The sequence below is a fragment of the Nematostella vectensis genome, chromosome 7, assembly GCF_932526225.1.
Source record: "Nematostella vectensis chromosome 7, jaNemVect1.1, whole genome shotgun sequence".
In the NCBI taxonomy this organism is placed as follows: domain Eukaryota; kingdom Metazoa; phylum Cnidaria; class Anthozoa; order Actiniaria; family Edwardsiidae; genus Nematostella; species Nematostella vectensis.
The window spans coordinates 14,705,529-14,725,555 of record NC_064040.1 but is presented as its reverse complement, the minus strand read 5'-3'; the positions used below and the strand labels follow the sequence as shown (position 1 = coordinate 14,725,555).

General features: G+C 37.3%; 4 protein-coding genes across 5 annotated transcripts; 2 read left to right on the top strand and 2 right to left on the bottom strand.

The window, feature by feature from the left end:
* Window positions 1-1,297: 1,297 nt before the first annotated feature.
* LOC5503067 (regulator of microtubule dynamics protein 2) lies at window positions 1,298-7,373 on the bottom strand. The gene is made up of 10 exons (XM_001624129.3): window positions 6,903-7,373; window positions 5,932-6,052; window positions 4,540-4,651; window positions 4,295-4,355; window positions 3,753-3,828; window positions 3,347-3,424; window positions 2,797-2,895; window positions 2,281-2,334; window positions 1,908-1,988; window positions 1,298-1,695 (listed from the first exon to the last, which is right to left on the bottom strand). Exons 1-10 carry the CDS (start codon window positions 7,325-7,327, stop codon window positions 1,648-1,650), a joined length of 1,155 nt encoding a protein of 384 aa, XP_001624179.2. The 5' UTR covers window positions 7,328-7,373; the 3' UTR covers window positions 1,298-1,647.
* A 125-nt stretch (window positions 7,374-7,498) lies between these two features.
* LOC5503068 (GTP cyclohydrolase 1 feedback regulatory protein) lies at window positions 7,499-10,568 on the top strand. The gene is made up of 4 exons (XM_001624117.3): window positions 7,499-7,707; window positions 8,581-8,675; window positions 9,879-10,015; window positions 10,293-10,568. The coding sequence occupies exons 1-3, from the start codon at window positions 7,672-7,674 to the stop codon at window positions 10,012-10,014; spliced, it is 267 nt and encodes an 88-aa protein (XP_001624167.2). The 5' UTR covers window positions 7,499-7,671; the 3' UTR covers window position 10,015; window positions 10,293-10,568.
* On the bottom strand, window positions 10,283-14,477 carry LOC5503056 (dnaJ homolog subfamily C member 17). Of its 2 annotated transcripts, none has more exons than XM_001624130.3 (7): window positions 14,386-14,477; window positions 14,248-14,317; window positions 13,348-13,494; window positions 13,054-13,259; window positions 11,882-11,959; window positions 11,567-11,647; window positions 10,283-10,967 (listed from the first exon to the last, which is right to left on the bottom strand). In XM_001624130.3, the coding sequence occupies exons 1-7, from the start codon at window positions 14,449-14,451 to the stop codon at window positions 10,710-10,712; spliced, it is 906 nt and encodes a 301-aa protein (XP_001624180.3). In that variant the 5' UTR covers window positions 14,452-14,477; the 3' UTR covers window positions 10,283-10,709. The 2 variants fall into 2 exon arrangements, with proteins under 2 accessions (XP_001624180.3, XP_048586245.1); XM_048730288.1 differs by having other exon boundaries at window positions 11,572-11,647.
* Window positions 14,478-14,547: 70 nt separating this feature from the next.
* Window positions 14,548-16,714, top strand: LOC5503069 (glucose-6-phosphatase 2). Its single transcript, XM_001624118.3, has 3 exons — window positions 14,548-14,765; window positions 15,128-15,228; window positions 15,876-16,714. The coding sequence occupies exons 1-3, from the start codon at window positions 14,548-14,550 to the stop codon at window positions 16,619-16,621; spliced, it is 1,065 nt and encodes a 354-aa protein (XP_001624168.1). The 3' UTR covers window positions 16,622-16,714.
* The last annotated feature ends 3,313 nt before the right edge of the window (window positions 16,715-20,027 follow it).

Sequence of the window (20,027 nt, the reverse complement as noted above, 5' to 3'; positions counted from 1 at the left end):
CTTTCCGAAATTTAGCCACTCGCTTTCTAAAGTACGTTCCTTCGCAACAGCAAACATGCACACGAAAAACAAACAAACCTTAGTAGATTCTTTTCTTTATAAGAGGCTTGATCTATCAGATTTATCAAAGCTTACAATACTTTCTAGAATTCGGAATTCTATAGCGTCATTACCCAATCGTTTTTAGTGTAATATATAACAACAGGAGATTCTTCATGACTTTTAAATGGTTATGCAAAATCAAGTATTTTGTAGTTTTGTAACAAAGTATCTTTAAAAAAAAGCATTTCCTGTTTTTATTTAAGAAAAATATGCGCAATATTGTACAAATCATAGACATGCCATAAATGTAGAAAAGTACAAGATTTCTGGCGCTGCTCTTGTAAAAGTAAGTGCTATTTATCATCACAAGTATCTAAAAATACACTTCCTGTACTTATTAAGATGTGATAAAAAAGAAATAGCATTTCGTGATTTTATCGAAAAAAAATGTAAATTTAAAATTCGGTCATTTTTCTCAAATTCTGATTAAGACCAAGAGAGAATAAACCACTTAGCTAAGTTAGCCATTAACTATGCATAAAATATGCTTGCTCTCCTGGCCAAACTTAACCGAAATAGCCACGAGATGGCGCGTGATTGATGACTGACTAAAGTAGCAAAGAGTTGGAAGTTGTTACAAAAATACATTCACAAGTGTAAAATAAAAATGTTAAAAGCCGGTTAACCAGCTTGTACATTCTACTATTAGAATATTCCATTTGTACTGAACATTATAAAGTCTAATTAATGACCCATAGGCATTAAGCGTAAAACGCAGACGTAGATGGTGTAAACAAGGAACGAAATGCAGACATCGGCTGATTTAGTTAATTTTGGTCAACTAAATACGTGATAGTGAATGCAAATAAGTCTAAGACTGAGCAAACATCCAATGTAAACCAACGCAAAGAATGAGATTTGTTAACTCACAGGATGGATCGACGGTGTTTTAGGGGGGGGGGGGGGGATATTCCGTGTCTAGGCTAAACTGTGAATAATTCAAGTGATATTTTTCTATAAGCTTTAGGTTGTTTGGTAATTGTGTTGTGCTTTTTGGATTTACAGCAGAATTTACAGGAGTTTCATTACTTTCCCCATTGCTGTCTGTTGTAAGGTTCTATGGGTAAGTAAATAAGTAAAGTGGAACTGGAAAAGAGATCGGATTCAAAATAGGATAAGCAAAAAACTTAATGTTTTCTCTTACAAAAAAGGAATTCATTAGTCACTTGATTGAAAAATGTATTGCACATCAAAATTATTTTGCGAGCACGATTTTAATTTATGGGTCAACACTATAATGCATCATATCAATACTTTAAAATACCTATTCTTCACTCTTAGAGGAATTTGATGCTAGGGCACTTTAAAAAAGCAGATTACATTAATAGTACAGTACAAAAAAGCAGTATAAAAACATGTTGTTGAAATATTGTACACTTTTAATTATTTGAGTCATTGGATGGTTAGTTCAGTCATTTACATTATATGTAAGATTGACATAAAATAAAGTATTTCGATCATACCTTGATGGAAGCAAATGCTTTCATAAATTATCATCCTGCTAAAATATCTAGTAACACCCTGTCCAAGCATAAGTTTTTTACATTAAAGGGAGGCGAGGAGCTCAGTGGCTTTCTGATGTGACTCACGGTCCTGAAAATTTACAAATGGATTAAAATTTTTTTTTGTCTAAACAGCGTAGTTTTAAGCTACAACATATAAATTGAACAGCATAAACGAATGATCAAATGATCTATTCATTTTTTTCAATGATATTTAATATTTAAAGTTTTAGCCCCCCTCCCCTGTATGGGCCTTCTTCAAACAGTACACAATAGAACCAGCTGTAAAGTTGTCTTACTTACCTCACTAGTACTGATGTCCATAGCCAAGGCCTTTGTCACCCATTCTTTGCTTTTGCTGTATGCAGATTGCTGATAATAGCACTATAATAAAATCATAAGTGGATTAAAAAGCAGCACAGTGAAAAGTAGTAAAGCTATTACAACATACTACCTTAAACTATAACCATGGTAGCATGCATCACCATGTAATCCTATTCTTAAAAGTCCATAGTCTGGAGGTGGGCCTTGCTGGGATGTAATGTCTGTTAGCTTGCCCCTCTTCAAACTTTTTCTCTGCTTGTTGTTTATTTGGTAGCATAATTTTATTTTTGGAATATTATATGAAAGTTAATAAAAAGTAGCAAGGGTAAAGGTTTATGATGTTCTACTGTACCATTGCTATCCAGTAGGTGTTTGAGAGCCAGAAACCAGGCTGCAAAGCTTCTGCCTAGGGAAAGAAAACAGATCAGAGTTAGAAGAACAAAGGCATGGTAGCTCTAAATAAAGCAATAAAAATTAGCAACTAGTGGGCCCAACATATTTTTTGGGGGATTTTTTTGGGCGTTGAAAATATGGGTACTGATTTTTAGTTCAAAATTAAACCCTGTGTTAAAAAAAGGACTTTTCTGATGAAGCGGAAGAATGTTGTACAGGATGGCACAGCCCTATTCAACTCACAATAAAGTGCAAGTGCATAGATGTGAAATCGATACTTTGAAAAGTGTTTGAAATTTCAGATAATTTGGGGTATGAAACTCCGCTTGTTGCATTTTAAAGGGAAGTATCTATCCTTTTTTTGTTGCTGTTAAGGGGGGGGGGGGGGGGGGTTATGAAATTGTTGAACCTGCCTAGCTGAGTATCATTCCTCCTTGTACATCAGTGATCATATCAAGACTCGCACATACAGTACCTTGAGAAAATTATCCAGGGCTTCTTCTACTGTGGAAGTTGGTGGTTCAGCTGCAATGGCTGCAGCTGCTTTCCTCTTCCACCATGACAACTGACTCACCTACAGTAAACCATTTCAAGATGAGGCCCAAATAGTCATTACATTCTTAAATCCCTTACAGAGTAGTAAACTCTGGATTGGATTCATGTGACAAATCTTTTACTGCCATCAACAAATTGATACAAGTGAAATTCGATTCATTCTACAACAAAAATGACTTTTTTAATTATTTTTTAATTATAATAATTTTTTAATTATAAAATAATGGATTATGGGAGAATGGATTATTCTAAAAAATATATAAAAATAAAGTCCAATAATTTCAATCTGATTAATTTCCAAGGCTGCAAGTGATTGTTGTTTTTATTTGTGTTTTTTAATAGTTTTTGGGATTTATTGTCAAATACGGAGTACAGCTAATGGTCAAAGCCAGAAAATTTTTGAATTTGCTAGGACATATCTTTCTATTCTAATCATTCTTTTTAAAGTGAACAAAAACATAATCACTTGCCTCATAACACCACCTTCCTAAAAGATGATAGCATGTGGGATCTTTGTGGTTCAATTCTATGGCTTTCACTATATGCTCCTACAACAAACAAAAAAAGAGACTGAATAACCAGGAAATACAAATCATAATGGATACTATAGTTAGAGTTTATTTTTCTATCCTACTAGCAGAGGCCTCACTATTCATTATTATCTCTTCAAGTTGGCAAAGGTTTGCAAGTTGTTTTCTTTAGATTTTCACATACATAACAACACAAATCCATGGACACAAGCCTACCACAAGTAAAGAAGGACAAAAAAGCTCCCTTAGCAGAATAACCTTTCTCTTATGACCTTTTCAGAAAGACATTTTACTGTGTGTGGGGAAAAATATAAAATTCAGTAAAGGAGGTACTTTGTAATTGTACCTTGTATTTGAAACCTTGCAATATCTGATCTTGAGTTGATTCATATTCTGTCGTACTTCCCAACATTATAGAACACCTGGATAAAAACAGTAGCAGGAGCAGATCTAGCCTTGGGGAGGTGGTGGTGGTGGGGGGGTGGGGTTGGCTCAGTGACAAAGGGGGAGGGGCTAATTTTTTTTGTTACATAAGGTTTTTGGCACCCCCATAGGGGGAGTTTAAACCCCCTAAACCCTCCCACTAGATCCGCTACTGAGTAGTAAGAATGGGAAGCAAGGATTGGCAGTAAAAATCTGACAAAAAATGGTGCAAACTTTGTAAATGTTAGTTCCAGTAGTTATATTTATTAAGATTTTCATGGCTATTGCTAAAAAAGCTAAACCCTGTTTTAAGGCCTCAGTGATTCCTTCTATATGAAAAACAAGGGGCAGACACTACTTTCTTCCTTGTCCTTTTTTAAAATTCTGATTGTTTTGGGGCCTTCTGGGGTGATAGCTATGGACCTGGCCTAGTCTTATGGTTCAGGAAAACCTGGAGCAACCTACCATTTATGAGCATTGGACAACTTGTCATTCAATTCAACTGCTTTTTGAGCTGCAGCCAAACCTAAGAAGAACACAGATAGCAAGTAAAGAGGGTGTGTGTGATTGTGGGTGGTTCGGGGGGAGGGGGGTCGGAGTCTTGGAAACATAAAAAAATTTCTTTTGAAAGAAAGCAGAAAAAAACCTAGGTCAAACTTTTACTACAATAAAAGTGGCATTTATGTATAATTCACAATCAATTCACCCACCTTTGTAAAGCAAATCTTTCTTTTTCTCCTCTCCTTCTTGCTTTGCCTTGATGGGGGATAAATCAGAATAGGCTCGAGCCAGTCTCCACCAAAGCTCAGCCTCACAGGGATACTACATGGACAAATGAACATGGTACAGATAAAAACAGAGCTTGGGGCGATTCCAAAGCACTGGCATCTGTAGTCTATATGTATGGAGTTTGATTTCAACCAGTGTTGACACTTCAAAGCAAGGGAGCACGGCAGATTTTTTTCCTATTTAACGCGCGATTGATGTCATTACGAAAGTAAATGCGTCATATGTGTTTGTTTTGTAAGGAGAGATATCAGTCGCGCTGTTGGGGGTGTAGGGCTTGGATTATGAAGTGGATTATGTTTGTCAACAGGGTCTTTGTTCGTATAATGCCTGAATCCTTTCCGAGGATAGAGTTACAGTAGAAGTGGCGGGGAGTGAAACTGTATCTCTTGTATGTATTGATGTAGCATTGTTGCTATGCCAAATTGCAACCTGATCCGCGTGCTCTATTCAAACTTCTATCGCGCCTGATTCACACTCAGATTCGATTTAATTAACGCACTGTGTTAATGTACGATCAACACAGCAACAGCACGAATATCATAGACTCTGTTAACTATTTGAGATCCGTTTGAACTTTCAAAATGAGCATGTTTTTGGGGGGGTTCTGGAAGCTTTGTTAACCTGTATCTTTGTTAACCTGTATGGGATTTTCATGTATTTCTTAGGACGTGCTCACTATTTGTGTGTTTTGCATTCTACGTTTCTTTTGGTTCCCAATTTGGCAATAAAATAATCAGCTTTATTTCCTTGAAGAATATTGAATACATTTGACATTTTTTTGCCTGGAACTAAACTTGGGCGTCGACAAAGCGTACCAAGTAGTTTGGGGCGAGTGTGTACAAACAGACAACGCTATTCTTAGTCTAGCAACAGTGGGGCGAATACCAGATCTAACTCTCCCTGACACAATGAAACGAACAGTTGGAGGGGAAGCGAGAAAAATTATCCTTTAAATTGCTTTGGTCCGTCTTCGCGGAGGATTTCTTTATATACATGTGTTTCTCGTCAGGGTTAACTCCCTTGTTCAGAGTCATAGCAGCCCGCATAAGATTGGGGAGGGGGGGGGGTGGGGGGCACACTACAGAAACAGAAAACATAAGGGGGCACAGCAACACCAATTCTGATAATTTCCTCGTAATTTTAAAAAAATATAAAATATTGGGGGGGCACATGCCGCCAGTGCCCTAACCCCCTGCTATGGCCCTGCACTTCCATTTCTTTGTGGTATACTAAATAAGGGTTCACAAGTGAGTTTAGTAGTAAGGGTGAAAAAAGGCATTTGGTTTAAAATGACAAATAGAATAAAAATGTACCTTGTCTGTGGCATCTTTTAGCATAATCTGAATTCTTTCTGTTTGTTTATCAGTTCTGCTTTTGTCCTGATGTAACTCTTCGACTTCTTTTATTATACTTTTAATGGCATCCTGTGAAGAACTGAAAATAAATATTACAGGGCATTAAGTGGATAAAATATTCCCTTATAGTGGTGGAATATATGCCTCCCCCCTAGCAAACATTATTTTTTCGGAATTAGTCCCTAGGGAAATAGTTTAAGTAAATCTGAGTTTAAGCTTTCTGAGAAGAAATGAATAAAAATGAGTCATTTGGGAATTTAGTTTGGAAGTTAATAGTTCAACTGATCAGGTTTGTAGTTATCAGGGCTTTACTGTATCACAAACAAGCATGATCACTTTAGTAAAGAACTACTAATGCACTAGTCATTGGGACAACACTGCAGTCAAATGGCCCTACCCCTCGAGATGCAAACTATAGGAAACTATATGACAACAAGTCATCTGAAATAAGCCTTTTTCTTTCAAAGCCGGTACACTTCAGTGAGTACATTTGTACCAATAACTATGAAGATAACAGTTAATATAAAAAATGGAAAAGTAAATCATCTTCATCTGGAGTTGGTTATATCATTCATATTCGTTTTTGCACATTTCAAGGTGCAGCTTGCCACATGCTGATACATGGAAATGATTACTTTTGCAAAGTGCATTTGTGACGCTATTCACTTGTCTCCAAGCCTCTCCCAGGGACCATGGGGGTGGGGGTTTCAAATGATAAGTGCATAACATGAGAACAAAATAAAATACCATTATTATGACAACAAATGTGTCCTTGTACTAATAAACTCATCGAAATGAGACCTACAGTCAACTAGGTGTACACATCAGCAAATCAGACTTTGTTGAAGATTTCGAGGCTTTTATATAATTCCTATGCTCTCGTAATAAATAACTAGTATAAAGGAAGTAATAATTATGATTTTAGGTACCTTTCTACTTTTTGAGAAGTCTGGCTTTCCAATTGCTCCGCCTTGCTAAACATTGTCAAAATTTCCTCGTCTTGGGGGGCTTCATAAAATTCATCTTCATCGTCTGAGCTCGTTCTTACTGATTTTGAATCTTTCAGTGAACCAGAGCTTTTCACAATATTAATTGGCTTTGCAGCCTGAGCTTCTAGACTGCTTTCTAAGCGTATTATAACTGATCGAAGTTCACGCATTTCTTGAGTAAGCTCTAACATACACACAACAATTCTACCATCTTCGTCAGAGCGACTCTGTAACATTTTCTTAGTGATATACATTCCAGCTGTGATACCCATAGCAATGCTAAGTCCCAGAGTTGTTCCGATGACAATATGGCGACCAAAAGACGAGAAATTCAGCTCCGGTGAAACTAAATTGACGGTCGCCATCTTGATCTTTCAAATGTCCGCGTTTACATGCGCGACCTCCCGCCACAGGGAAACCATTCGTCGGGTCAACTAAAAACAACGCGCGGGAGCTATTAATTATATTTAGTTCTTCTTTTGATATTAGAGTGACCAAATTAGCGAAAAAAGCGAGTTAAACGTCGTATAAACACAACGTGACAGCTATTCTAACACTTTGCTCGCTTCCACCCAAAAACGTCGACCGGAAAAAGATTTCCCTGTTGAACGCAAGGAACGCCTGTCATATTTGGATCATTCATCGACCTCTCGAACACGAACAACAAAAATCTCGTGGAAGGAGAAAGGAGAACGTAAATCCCCGCAAAATGCCCTATATTCTGATAAGCACACGGATCAGATTGGTAAGTTGAATCAAATGTCGATCCATCTTGATTCTAGTTCTACTTCAAAATGGAAATAAAGATGATTTTAAAACACTGGCCGATGGAGATTACTGTGACTGTTCAAAAAACATAAGATTTTGAAATTTTTTTCGTAGGGCAATACGGAATTCCGTAATGCCCTCAGCGCTCATAGACGGGCAATACGGTAATGTCACGACTACAAATTAGCCAATCACAGCGCGCGTACTATCGTAGCCATATAATAATATATGATATTATCAAGTCATGAGATGCAATAATCAAGGTTCAACACAGCAGTTCTATAGTTATAGTACCTGATACATGTCAGTAATTAGATGGACTATCTATGTGTAAATCTTGTGATATTATCTGATATCAATTCATGAGATGCAATAATCTAGGTTCAACATGGCAGTTCTAAGGGTATAAGATCTGATATATATCAGAAATTAAATTTGTGAGTGAGCTTTGTTATAATATCGACTAAATATCTGATACTAGAACCCTGTGAAAAAATATCTGATTTATATCCGATTTTAGATGAGTGATAAATATCGTATAAATATCAAAGTGCCAGAAAAGTTCAATATCGCGCCTTTATGGGCCGATGTCTTTCGACCCCCCCCCCCCCCCCCCCCGCTTTTTGCGGTTTCCGTCTTGCAGTCCTGTTGATCATGTACCAATTTTGGTGTAAACACAACTTTTCAAAATCGGACGCTTCCCATTTACACAGATCGAAAAGGGGGCCCTATAAACATAAGTATAAACGCAGTGGCTAAATGCCCGACAGTACACAACGCACAAAATTGAAAGGCAAATTGTCTATAGTAGAAATGGGAGTATTGTTTATGTACATTTTGCCTTTTGTAGGAACTGGGTCCAACCCTATGTGGAGACGAATGGAGTGATCCAGAACTCATGGCTTTGCTGGATGCTGAGCTCGTTCACCAGTTTGGAAATAACTTGTAAGAAAGTGATATTAACCCTACATTACTGATGTTACTTCACTTTTATTGAAAGTTTGTCAGGTTTTTTCTACTATAAACTACTCTACACTTTTTCATAAGGGCGTTCAGACTAAGATTTTGCCAAACTCCAAGAACATGCTGAGGCTCAGACAGCAGCAAAAAAAAATTTCATTAGGGAAAATTCATTTATTATCCCAAAGGGAGGGAATGAGGACTTTCATTGATAAAAGTAAAGGAAAACAATTAGTTGTCCCCCCCTTCAGGAGGAAAACAATTTTCCATGCTCCCCCCCCCCTTATGCTTCCCTCATATTTTCGGTGCCCCCCCCTCGAGAAAACCTAAAGAAAGAAGGAGCAAAGGAGGGTACGACAATGTCAAAGGAATGCGGTCAAGAGATTAGCTGCTGCAAGCTGGTGAGAAAGTGGAGGGGAAGGAATTGGCTGAAAACATTAATTCAGAAAAAGTGAAGGCACTCAATTTCTCAAATGGCGACTAAATCCAGGTTGTCAACCTGATAAAGGTTGATGCTATATATGACACAGAAGAAGAAAAAAGGCTTCTTGTTCTTTTCCATGTGAGGAAAAGTGCAGTACGAGAAAGAAAAGAAAGAGGGGAAGACAGCAAATTAGATATAAGCGAGGATATTGGTTACGAAGAATGAGTGCTTGTAGCATTAGAACGTTTTGTTAATGATTTCAAATATGGAACATAAGTATATAGTGGAAACCATGAAAAAAATAGGGTATATACAGGTTTGCATTCCATAGATAAAACGTAGTTTAATATGTATTCTAGACTCCTGGATTTTACATGCCAAATAACTGCCCCTGATACTCGTTGTACTAAGAAGTCCGATTTGACACTTAGTCAAATTAGAAGAGACATTTACGGTAATTCTGTTTTTTTTTTTTCAGGATGCAATGTTACTGAAATTTAAGACCAGAGCCTTAAAATGCTCAAAAAATAAGCACAGCTCAGCCTCAACTTAAAATTAGACATTCACATCCTTTGCTGTAGTGAGAATATAGAATGGTCGACTAGGCCTGTAGCTAGGTGGGGGTAGCAGAGAGACAGAAAGGAGCTTGTTCACAAATTATGGGGGAATACATTTTCAAAGTAAAAGTGAGGGTCAATGGCTGACACAATCACAATTATCAGTTTTATTTATGAATAATGTTGCTATAACATTACTCCTTGCAGCAAGGAATATTTATCAAAACACCCACCCAGGGTTGTTTTGAACAAATTGGGAAAAATTGGATACAAAGTGATTTCTTCCACTGGAATTGGACAGACCATTGTTTGGACTTTATTCAAGCCCGATGAAGACCAATAAGGTAGGTGAGCCAAACAAAAGGGGGGGGGGGGGAGATGGGTTTCCAGGAATTGCTGGGGGGAGGTGCTGTGCAGTCATAGTTCAGTCTTTGTTATTGTAGATGACTGACATGTATTCAAAGTCTCACAGTATTGAAAATTGCATTTGCTTTTGGCTTCCAAAGCTTCCTTGAGAATAAAATTTTAGCCCCTTCTGCACATGAATGCTTAAAGGACTTTTTTATCACATTCTATGCCACTTTCATTTATGTATTATTGTTACTATTTTCTTTTTGCCAGATACAACATGTCCAATATACCGCAATCAAGCAAGAGACAAACTCTTTACTTTCCCTGGAATAATGTTTGCTTACCCAGTAATGTCTGTTTGCTATCTGTTATTAGGCATAGTGCACAGTGCCAGCACTTTAATAGCTAAAAAAACAGGCCAAGCAATGTTTCGCTGCTTATTCACGATATTTTTATCTTCTCAGAGTTGTTTTCTTAGTTTTGTTTATTTAAAAAGCAAGTCTCTATGTAGAAATGAATGTGTACTATAAAAAAATGAAAATAAAATCTTGTTTTTTTATTTTCCTAAAAAGTACTGGGGTAATGGTATGAAAGAAAGGGCTTTAATGAAAGTGTTTCATAAAAATACCTACATATAGCAAACAATTTTGATTTAAATATATACACAATATACATTTATGCAAGGTACTAAATTTCCTGCTCCCTTTCTTCCCTCTCCATCTGTTCTATAATTCTCTTTCGTTCCTGTGCTTGTCTTAATCTCATTAGTGTCAAATTCTCATAGTCTCTGTCTGATACTGCAATCGATTCTGATGGTCTTAAGACTGGGGATTCTGTCCTGTCTGGAATTGTTGGGGTAGGGATCGTGGCAGATGGAGGCTTCTCTAGCCAGCTTATAGTCAAAGGGTTGTCTGCATTTCCTTTTTCGTTCATCAAAGCCATCCTCTGCAAGTCAATTTACCAGTACAAAGGATCAAAAAAGAAATAAAGGCATTGTAGCCTAATTTTTTGTCTTGTGACTACTGAGAATTCAAAATCCATCTCTAGTCCGGGAAAGAGCATAGCCATACCACCTTGATGTATCAATTCCTTTGCTGTGTGCAGTCAAATGGTTTATGACACAACAGTGAAAATATGAAAGGCATTGATTGAGTACACTCTTTTTCCAAATGAGACAAGGGTTTTGGATTCACCAATTTCGTGCAACAACCAATTTTGCTACAAAGAAATGATGCACTAAAATTTAAATTGGGTCAATCAAAACAATAGAAAGATATATAGTATGTAATACTGTCCAGAAGCATTTTGTTACAGTAGTATTTTGTTAACCCTTGCCAATAAAAATCTACCGCTGTTGGAATTGGAAGCCATGAAAATTCGGCTAATCAAAAAGCATGAAATGAGAGAATTGTAAGTTTGAATTATGTGAGTCAAATGGCTATTTAGTAGCTAGAATTTGTGTTTGAGAGTTGGAAGAAAATAGAAACTGCAATACTGTAATTCAATTCTCACTGCACTTGTGACATGTCCATATTCAATCTCACCGCACTTGTGACATGTTCGTATTCCACTATTGCACTTCCTTTCCTTGTGGATGAGATCAGGAGATGAGTGACACCACCATACTGCAACATTTGAAGCAGAAACATTTGGCACAAGTATACTTCAAATGAATTTCAAATGGATTTTACAATACTGGATTTTGCGATAACCTCAGGACCTTTTTGCAACAATACCTTGATTTTACAATACATTTTCTTTTTCCTGAGGCATATCGTAAAATCCAGGTTTCACTACTGTAGATGTGAAAACTAGATGCACATATCAAATATTTACAGCTATCAAGAGGTGTAGTGTACCTTTTGAAACAGTGCTAATAGCAACTCTTTATTGTAGCCACCATTACACTCATCAGATTTTTTACTCTTCCACTTAATCTGAAATTCAATATTCGAAAGGTCATTTGAATACTAACTGTAGATTGATGGGAAGCTTTGGGGAGTGGGACTTTGATCATAGGAGGGACCCAAGCGAATAAGAGTTGAAATAACAATTTCTCCTCAAACAACTGGTTCAACACTAGCCTGCATAGAGGCTCAAGGGAGAGAGACGATGGGAGAGGGGGCCAGAGAAGAAAAAGCAATCCCAGGGCCGAGGGGGACTGGAGGGAGGGGAAGAAGGGAGAGCCTGCCGGCAGACCATTGTTCTAGCAGCTGTCAAAATTAACCAATCACATAAACTGTTTACATTGTAATAGTTTTTTGTCAAAATAAACAGGCTGCATGTAAATTGTCTTGCTTCTTTGCACTGTGTTCTCCTGCATGTCTGCGGGAAAATAACTTAAAGCCAGTAAACAAATCCAGGAACAAGTGCTGTCGTTATTGCAACAAAAATCTTCGAATTGAATACAGAAACAAGCTCAATTATGATTTGCTCACCAATATTTTTAAATAGTTATATTGTGTTATCTCTAAACACATGAGATCGATACCCTAGGTCTGTACGTCACAAGTTTCATTGACTACGCAGGTAGCGAGGTTTTCCTTGAAGGTAGAGTCCTGTGTTAGCGCCTTCATAAACTTCTTGTCTTTAGCGTTTCAGCAGAGCTGTAAATGATCGAAAACCGACTGCACAAGATGTATCAATGATACTAAGGTCAAGGATACAGGCTGATATCCCCAGTAACTTCCCTGACCTGATCCTGACACATTATCCACTTTAAAAATAACTGCCTCAAGCACTGCAACTGCTCATTGCTTTAAGGAAAAATCTAGTCCTTTTAAATCTTATAGGGTCGACAAAATGCTTGACAAACAATTTCAAAACTCTTCCTCGATCAACTCCCAGGAATTTTCTTGCACTAAAGCTCGTTGATACGATGCGTTGATGGATGTACAACACATGTGATACATCTCAGCCAATAGCCAGCCTCTCTCAGAGACCAGAGTGAATGGCTAGAACAATAGTCTGCCGGTAGGCTCTCCTTACTTCCCCTCCCCCTCCCCTTTCCTTGAGCTGCTACGCAGGCTACCTTAAGCTTTGGTGTAAGATGTTGTTGATCAAGATCATCTGTCTTCTGTTCTTCTTCTCGTATCTGTGCTTTTAGCAACTCTTGTTGTTCCTGTAGAAGTCTTGAGCCTTCCTCACGGAGTCTTTCTATCTCGGCCTGCAAGCGTCTTGCAATTTCTTCATCACTTTCCTTTTCTTGTTTGGCTGATTTTTCACTTTCTTCAAGATCTAGTACCAAAACAGGAGAAAATTCTAAATTGTATAGAAGGTGTTTTTCTAGAATAAAAAAATGGATTTCAATGAATTTCAGTCTGACCTTGCTTAAATTTCTTCCTTTTTGCATCCAATTTCTGGTTACGCAGTTTGTTTCTCTCTTTGGCATTGAGTAGGTTGTTGAAAGCAGCTCTTGCTTTAGGGTCAGTGAGTACTTCGAGTGCTTTGCTGAGCTTGTGAAAAAGTTCCGCTAAAATTGACAAGAGATATTCATATTCAATATTCAGTGTATCAAAAAGCATGCACAGCCATTAATTGGTTGGATCATCAACTATTTGAATAAATAAACATTAGACCTTCTTGGATAAAGCACAGGCTTACTAACATCTCTGTCAGTATCAGTAGGTTAATATTTCGGGGGTAATTGTTTTAAAAAAAAATGTTCAAATTGAAATCTGGAATCAAGGAATCAATTTAGTGGTCCGCTTATCATATAAGACATCAAGTTGATCCGAGCTCATATACACAAAACTACTATTATATAGTCTACTACTATTTTCTATTAAAATATTTGAAACAACAATTCCCTTGCGTAGTGCAATTTATCTAACACCCCCTGAGATCTATAAGTGGATTTGTCCGTGAGAGGTTTCTATAAGGCAAACGCCTGAAAGGTTAAACCCACCCCTCCCCCCCAAAATATACCCCACCCCTCCCCCCCAAAAATTATCAAGCCTTGAGATTTTCGGAGGTTGACAAGTATGAAAAAGTGATAGAGGAAATATTCAAACCAAGTATAGAGACTGACTGAGAGGATGGTACACCTGTGAATAAAGCAAACCTATTACTGCAGTATTAAGAATTGTATTTTTCTCTCTTCGATTTTAGTATTTGTCCCCAAAGAAGCTTTTGTAACCCTCCCACTAGACTATTTTGCCCCCATATACTCCAAGTAAGCACAGATGTACAGTATATGTGCTGTTATCTTAACGTGAATTCTCACAAGCTTTTGGGTTATCTGGATTTTTGTCCGGATGGCATTTTAGAGCTTTCTTCCTGTACGCTTTAAGAATCTGCAAGTAAAAAGTAAATGGATTAAGCAATGTTTATGTTGTCATTATAGACTCAGAAGGCAGCAAACCTCCTTTTCCGTGCTATCTTTATGAACGCCAAGTGTATCATAGTAGTTCTCGCCACCGTCCGCCATTTTGAAATTCCATGGCGCGCATGTCAATGAATACACCGCTGGCGTTTTATTTTGAAGGCTCGCACTGAACCCACTAAAATTATATTTAATTCCATTATGGAGACACTTCATGTCGAAGGAGTCAAATTTATTTGGTATTTACAGCGAACGTTTGCACCATGGACGAAGCATTTCCTCTTAATAAGTCACGGAGGAGATCCAAGGAATTCCTTTTTGCTCTATTTCCCGATTGCGTACAATTTTAACAGCGCCATAGGCTTGATGGTGCTTTGGAGCGCCGTTTTATCTGAATGGCTGAATCTCATTTTAAAATGGTGGGTACACTTAAAATTCAGTCTTTGTTTTCTTATTTTTAGAATTTATAGACACAAGCCTCGAGCTTGAAAAGCATACATACGGTCCTGCGGTTTGGTACGAAAGTAGAGAATTGCTCCTCTGTTTAGATATGAAGGGTAAAGCAAGAAGTAGCTTAAAAATAACCTTCCATCCACAACTCCCAGAACTTCAAATCTTTAGAATGTGGCATTAATACAATTAAACGAATTTATGTACAATATCTGTAAAAACGCAAAAACAATATAAAAAAATAACAAACAAACATTGTCATTATTTTCGTTTTAATTTGGCTTGTTGCATTGTTGTTTCTTATATTTTTCCCATGCTGTTTTCTACACAGGATGCTGAGAGGTGAGCGCCCCTACTGGTGGGTTGAGGAACACATGAAGGAGCAAAATATTCACTTGAAGCAGTATCCACTAACTTGTGAAACAGGTCCAGGTATTAACATATTTCTCTAGCTTTTCTGATTAGTTGGAATCTATTGAAATCCCTAATCTTCAATCTAAATGAAGGGTAAAAAAACTGATTCATCATTTTTTTATATGCCATTTCTCGACCACTGAAATCACTGATTTACTTAAAGCAATTTGTGGTTTGCATTTTTCTTTCTGTTCCAGTCAAGGAAACTGCTATTCTACTATATCCTTGCCTAAAGATTTTTTCATTCTAGACTTCCCAATTTGATGCTAATACAGTATTAGAAGATTTGTATTCTTGTTTATAAAGTTTTTCAAGCTCCTTATCAGTTTTAATTCCATAATATAACAGAATGTAAATAGGTATCCATGTTATCCAATATTTATTCTTGATTGTGGACAAGCATGAAGTTCTTCTATTTGTCAGTTAATTATACAGCTTTTTAATAACAGCCAACAAGAATAATGAATTTTAAGAACTCCACGCTGTTCAGTTATGCCCAATGAAAAAAATTAAAAGCGGAATACACCCACCAATTACATGTGTTTATTAATTTAAAATAATAAACTTAAATAAACTTAAAATAATGAAGAAAACCCTAAAAAAATTGCATATTGTTTATTCATTCATTTATTTATTTATTTATTCCTTTTTTGCTTTTCTTTCAGGTTCTCCCTCAGGTCATGTGATGGTTACTGCGTCAGTATTGTGCACTCTCATGCCGGCAATTACAGCCAAGCTTTGCAAATTGTTCAGAGTCTCTACAAGCAGTTTGACCCTGATCAGTGTTACCATACAATCTGTATGCTGGCTAATATTCATAGCCATTCTCGTTGTAGTTTCTGTATCAAGGGTATTTATTGCTACACATTTCCCTCACCAGGTCATACTAGGGGCCTTGATTGGTATTCTGTTGTCTTTATTAGTACAAAGAGAACAAGTTTCAAAAATCACAGATCTAATCCCATGCATCTGTGTTGCATTCTTCCTTGCTGTAACTGCCTTGTTCCTTTACGTTGGTTTGTCTTTTGTTGTGTTTGACCCATCTTTATCAATAACTAAGGCTCAACAATGGTGTGCAGACCCAAAATACATCCACTTAGACACAACACCCTTTTATTCCTTAGTGCGGGACATTGGTGTTGTTGTTGGTGTTGGGGTGTCGCATTTACTGATCAAGATATGGAGTCAGGAAGATCCCTCCAATGACAGTAAATCAAACTTTAAGAGACTCATACAGTCATTTCTATCTGTTGCTTGTCTTCAGTTGCTAGAGCAGATGGGCCTGCCTCTATGGAATAGGATTCTTTTTTATTGTGCTGGGTTTATTAAGAATGTGCTGCTTGTTGTCATTATAGTTTTTGTTGTACCATCCTTGTTGAGCAACAAGAGTGATAAATCAAAATCAGATTGAATTAGGACTCTAACATATTCTTGCTTTAAGATACTGTCATATCTTGTTTTGATAATCATATTTATATAATAAAAGGGGATTATTCATGGCATATATTATGGATTGTAGTCTTTATACCCCCCTCTCCTTGTTATGAAGCACAAAGCCAAGGAGGGACAGAGTTAATCTGAATTCTCATTATAAACCACGAAATTTTCTTAATTTGGCTGAAATGTGCCTTGTTTTGCATCGGGCTCTCTGTGTTTATTGAGAAAACCTGGTTATGTTAGTCAAGGACTCTGGTTCTAGGTTAGGGAAGGACTATTTTAAAGTCAGAAGAAAAAATTAGTTACATGTTTTTCCTTCTTGATTTGCAAACGTGCAATAAAATGATGAAAATCAAGTAACGAAACTGTCTCATGGGTTACCTGTGACCTTTAGAGTCTGGGTCGAGCTAAGAAAATCAATCGGCCAGACGAGATGAGTTTACGGAGCAAAGTAAGTAAAATTACTTTTCTTTAACCATTTCACTTTAAAGCTTTGGCGTGATACTACCATAAAACTGTAGTTCCCTTTTCATGGTTAAGTTAAATAGTAAAATTTGGTTTGGTAATGTTTCCAAGTCCGGTGTATTATTAGCTTTATTTACTTGATACGTCTGTCTGAATTAACGTTTCATTGACAGTTGCTTTTAATTTTCGCGTTTAACATACTTAAGCTTATTATTTTTCGTGCTCTACATACTGGCAAATAGGTAATTTATTTCTTATGATTGCTTTGCTTATCCTGTTTATTGTGTAAGAAACATCCCCATGTTGTTATTTTGTTATGTAAGCAGTAATGCTTGTTTACACTAACTTTAGATTTGACAAAAATATTATAAGCTTATGAATAAATGTACTTACACCCGTGGGAGCACGGGTGGCCTGTGTGTTAGCGCGTTGGCCTCTCACCGCTGTGGCCCAGGTTCGAATCCTGGCTCAAACTGGGGATTTTTCGGGGTTTCTGCCTTGATTCGAATTTGTGTCACAAGTGAGTTGAAGTTATTCTCCCGTGTTTCCAGTCTTCTCAGATAAGGACACTAAACTGGAGGTCCTGTCTCTTCAAGCTGCACTACACTAACCTGAACTGAAGGAACGTAAAAGAACCACAGGGGACGCAATAAATAAACCCTCTGGCAGTGACCACCCCCAGTGACAGTGCTTACTAACCGAGGGCCATATGTTAGAAAACTGTATATTCTGTTAATTATGCTACCTTCGATAAAAAAAGATTAAACTGAAACTTATGCATCCCCAAATATTTGTGATATGCATCCGAAAATATGCACTACACTAACCTGAACTGAAGGGACGTAAAAGAACCACTGGGGACGCAATAAACCCTCTGAAACTTATTCATCCCCTCAGAATATCCCTGATATGCATCCGAAAATATGCACTTAAAACCCAGAATTTTGGATTTGCTAAAGCCATGTGCTGTTTTTTATTTAGGAGAACTTTGACAAAAAAAGGACAAAACCCTGTTTACACCTCTAACCTATCTCCAACTGAATTTTTAGCTTTCTTTTCTTTCTAGGTCCTGTCCTGCTACAGAAAACTACACAGAGCAAGACTTAAAACATTCCAAGGTGACACTTTGGCTCTTGAAGCTGGACGTCAAAAGATACGAGAGGAGTTTGCAAAAAATAAGAATGAGGCTGATAAAACTAAAATAGCAGAACTTATACTAACTGCAGAGGACGTTGAAAGAATGTTAAGACAAAATGTTGTTCAAGCGATATTACAAGAGAAAGACAAATACAAAGCAAAAATTACTGAAGATACACAACTACTTGATAATGCCACCAGGCCTAAGAAGTAGGACAACTACTATTTGTCAAGATTATTTGCAAGTCTTTTATCCAGCATGACTACGTTGCTTTTGCAATTAATTCTTTTCCTTTTCATGTTGGAAGATGAAATAAAGAAGAAAAAATATATATTTATTTTGAGGAAAGGGGTTTTCTGTCTCTAGATTATTTTAGGGTAGTATTCCAGACTCTCCTTGGATAGGCTTCCCTTTAGTTGTTATAACTTTAAATAAGCCCAGGGTAAAATAAGGTGTTGTATAGAACTGCTATTTATTGCTCTCGTTAACTACTTTGACATTGTTGCTTCAGATATGCTAACCTGGGTAGAGGTGGGGGGTTCTTCCCATGTCGACCTGATAGGGATGCTCGTCGTATTTTTAAGGGGTCAAAATTGGGCCTCGGGTATTTTTAAGGGGGTATCCTAAAAATGGGCTTTTCTTATAAAAATGGTATTTTTAATGCTTCTGTAGTATTTTTTAGGGTGGCAATTTTTGGGGTGATGGTATTTTTTAGAGGTATTTTTCGAATTTTCCAACAAGCATCCCTGTCACATTTACCCTGAAGAACCTCCCCTCAGGGGTGAAGTGCATTAGTCACCAAGTGCACCAAGCTTGGTGTCAGGGAACTTTGCAAGACTGACATGAGCGGCTGCAAAGGAAACTGGAAGTGCACACCACGCATTGTTTTTTTTTATTGCAGTGAAACCAAATTTAAATCCCTTTTTTTAAAACAAATCCTAGCCTACCTGTAGGCTCTAATAGTTTTTCAGGCACGAAAACACAGAGTTTGCATAACCCAGCTGCCATCTTGGATAACGGCCGGGTTATGCGAACTATGTGTTTTCGGGATTTTCGTGCCGGAAAAAAACTATTAAAGCCTACAGGTAGGCTAACAAATCCTGGCTATACCCCAACAACAACAAGTAAAAATTTTTTAGTCTGATACTTAATTAACAATATTTGACGGAAAGAATGGCTGTCTTATAGCTGTGGAATACTTTTTCAGCTTATTCTGCACAATTGCACTCTGTCTTTTTACTGGCTTGAAAATTACACTTTAACTAAACTTTATTTTACAGGTTATAAAAGCCTTTTTCTACCTGTATACTGTTGTCTACAAGGATCTATGGGACCATTTGTCTCCTACTCCTACTTTTCCTCCACTTCCCTCCCTTCTCTGTATTTTGTACCTCAGTGAGCCATGTGCAAATTTGAGAACTGTGAAGTGAAAACTTAGACTAAGGTAAATCATAAATTCAAACCTTGATTACGTATTGCATGGCGAGCTTCTGCTGTTTTATTGACTAAAGATACGCAGGGTTCCATGCTGCGTCCCCATGTAGCAGGGAAAGGCTTACATCCCCCACCCCACCCCCCGTCACACCCTCCCTCCCCCTTCACCTTACGCTACGATTTTATCTTTTCCAAACACGTAACAAAAAAAAAGTGTGCCTGTTTTATGTCTTCTTGTGTTTTCCTTAAGCTGAATACATATTTAAACAACAATTTAGCTCGCTTGAAATGTGAGTTGATGAAAGGTTTGAGTTTTTTTTACAATTCACATAACTTGGGGCAC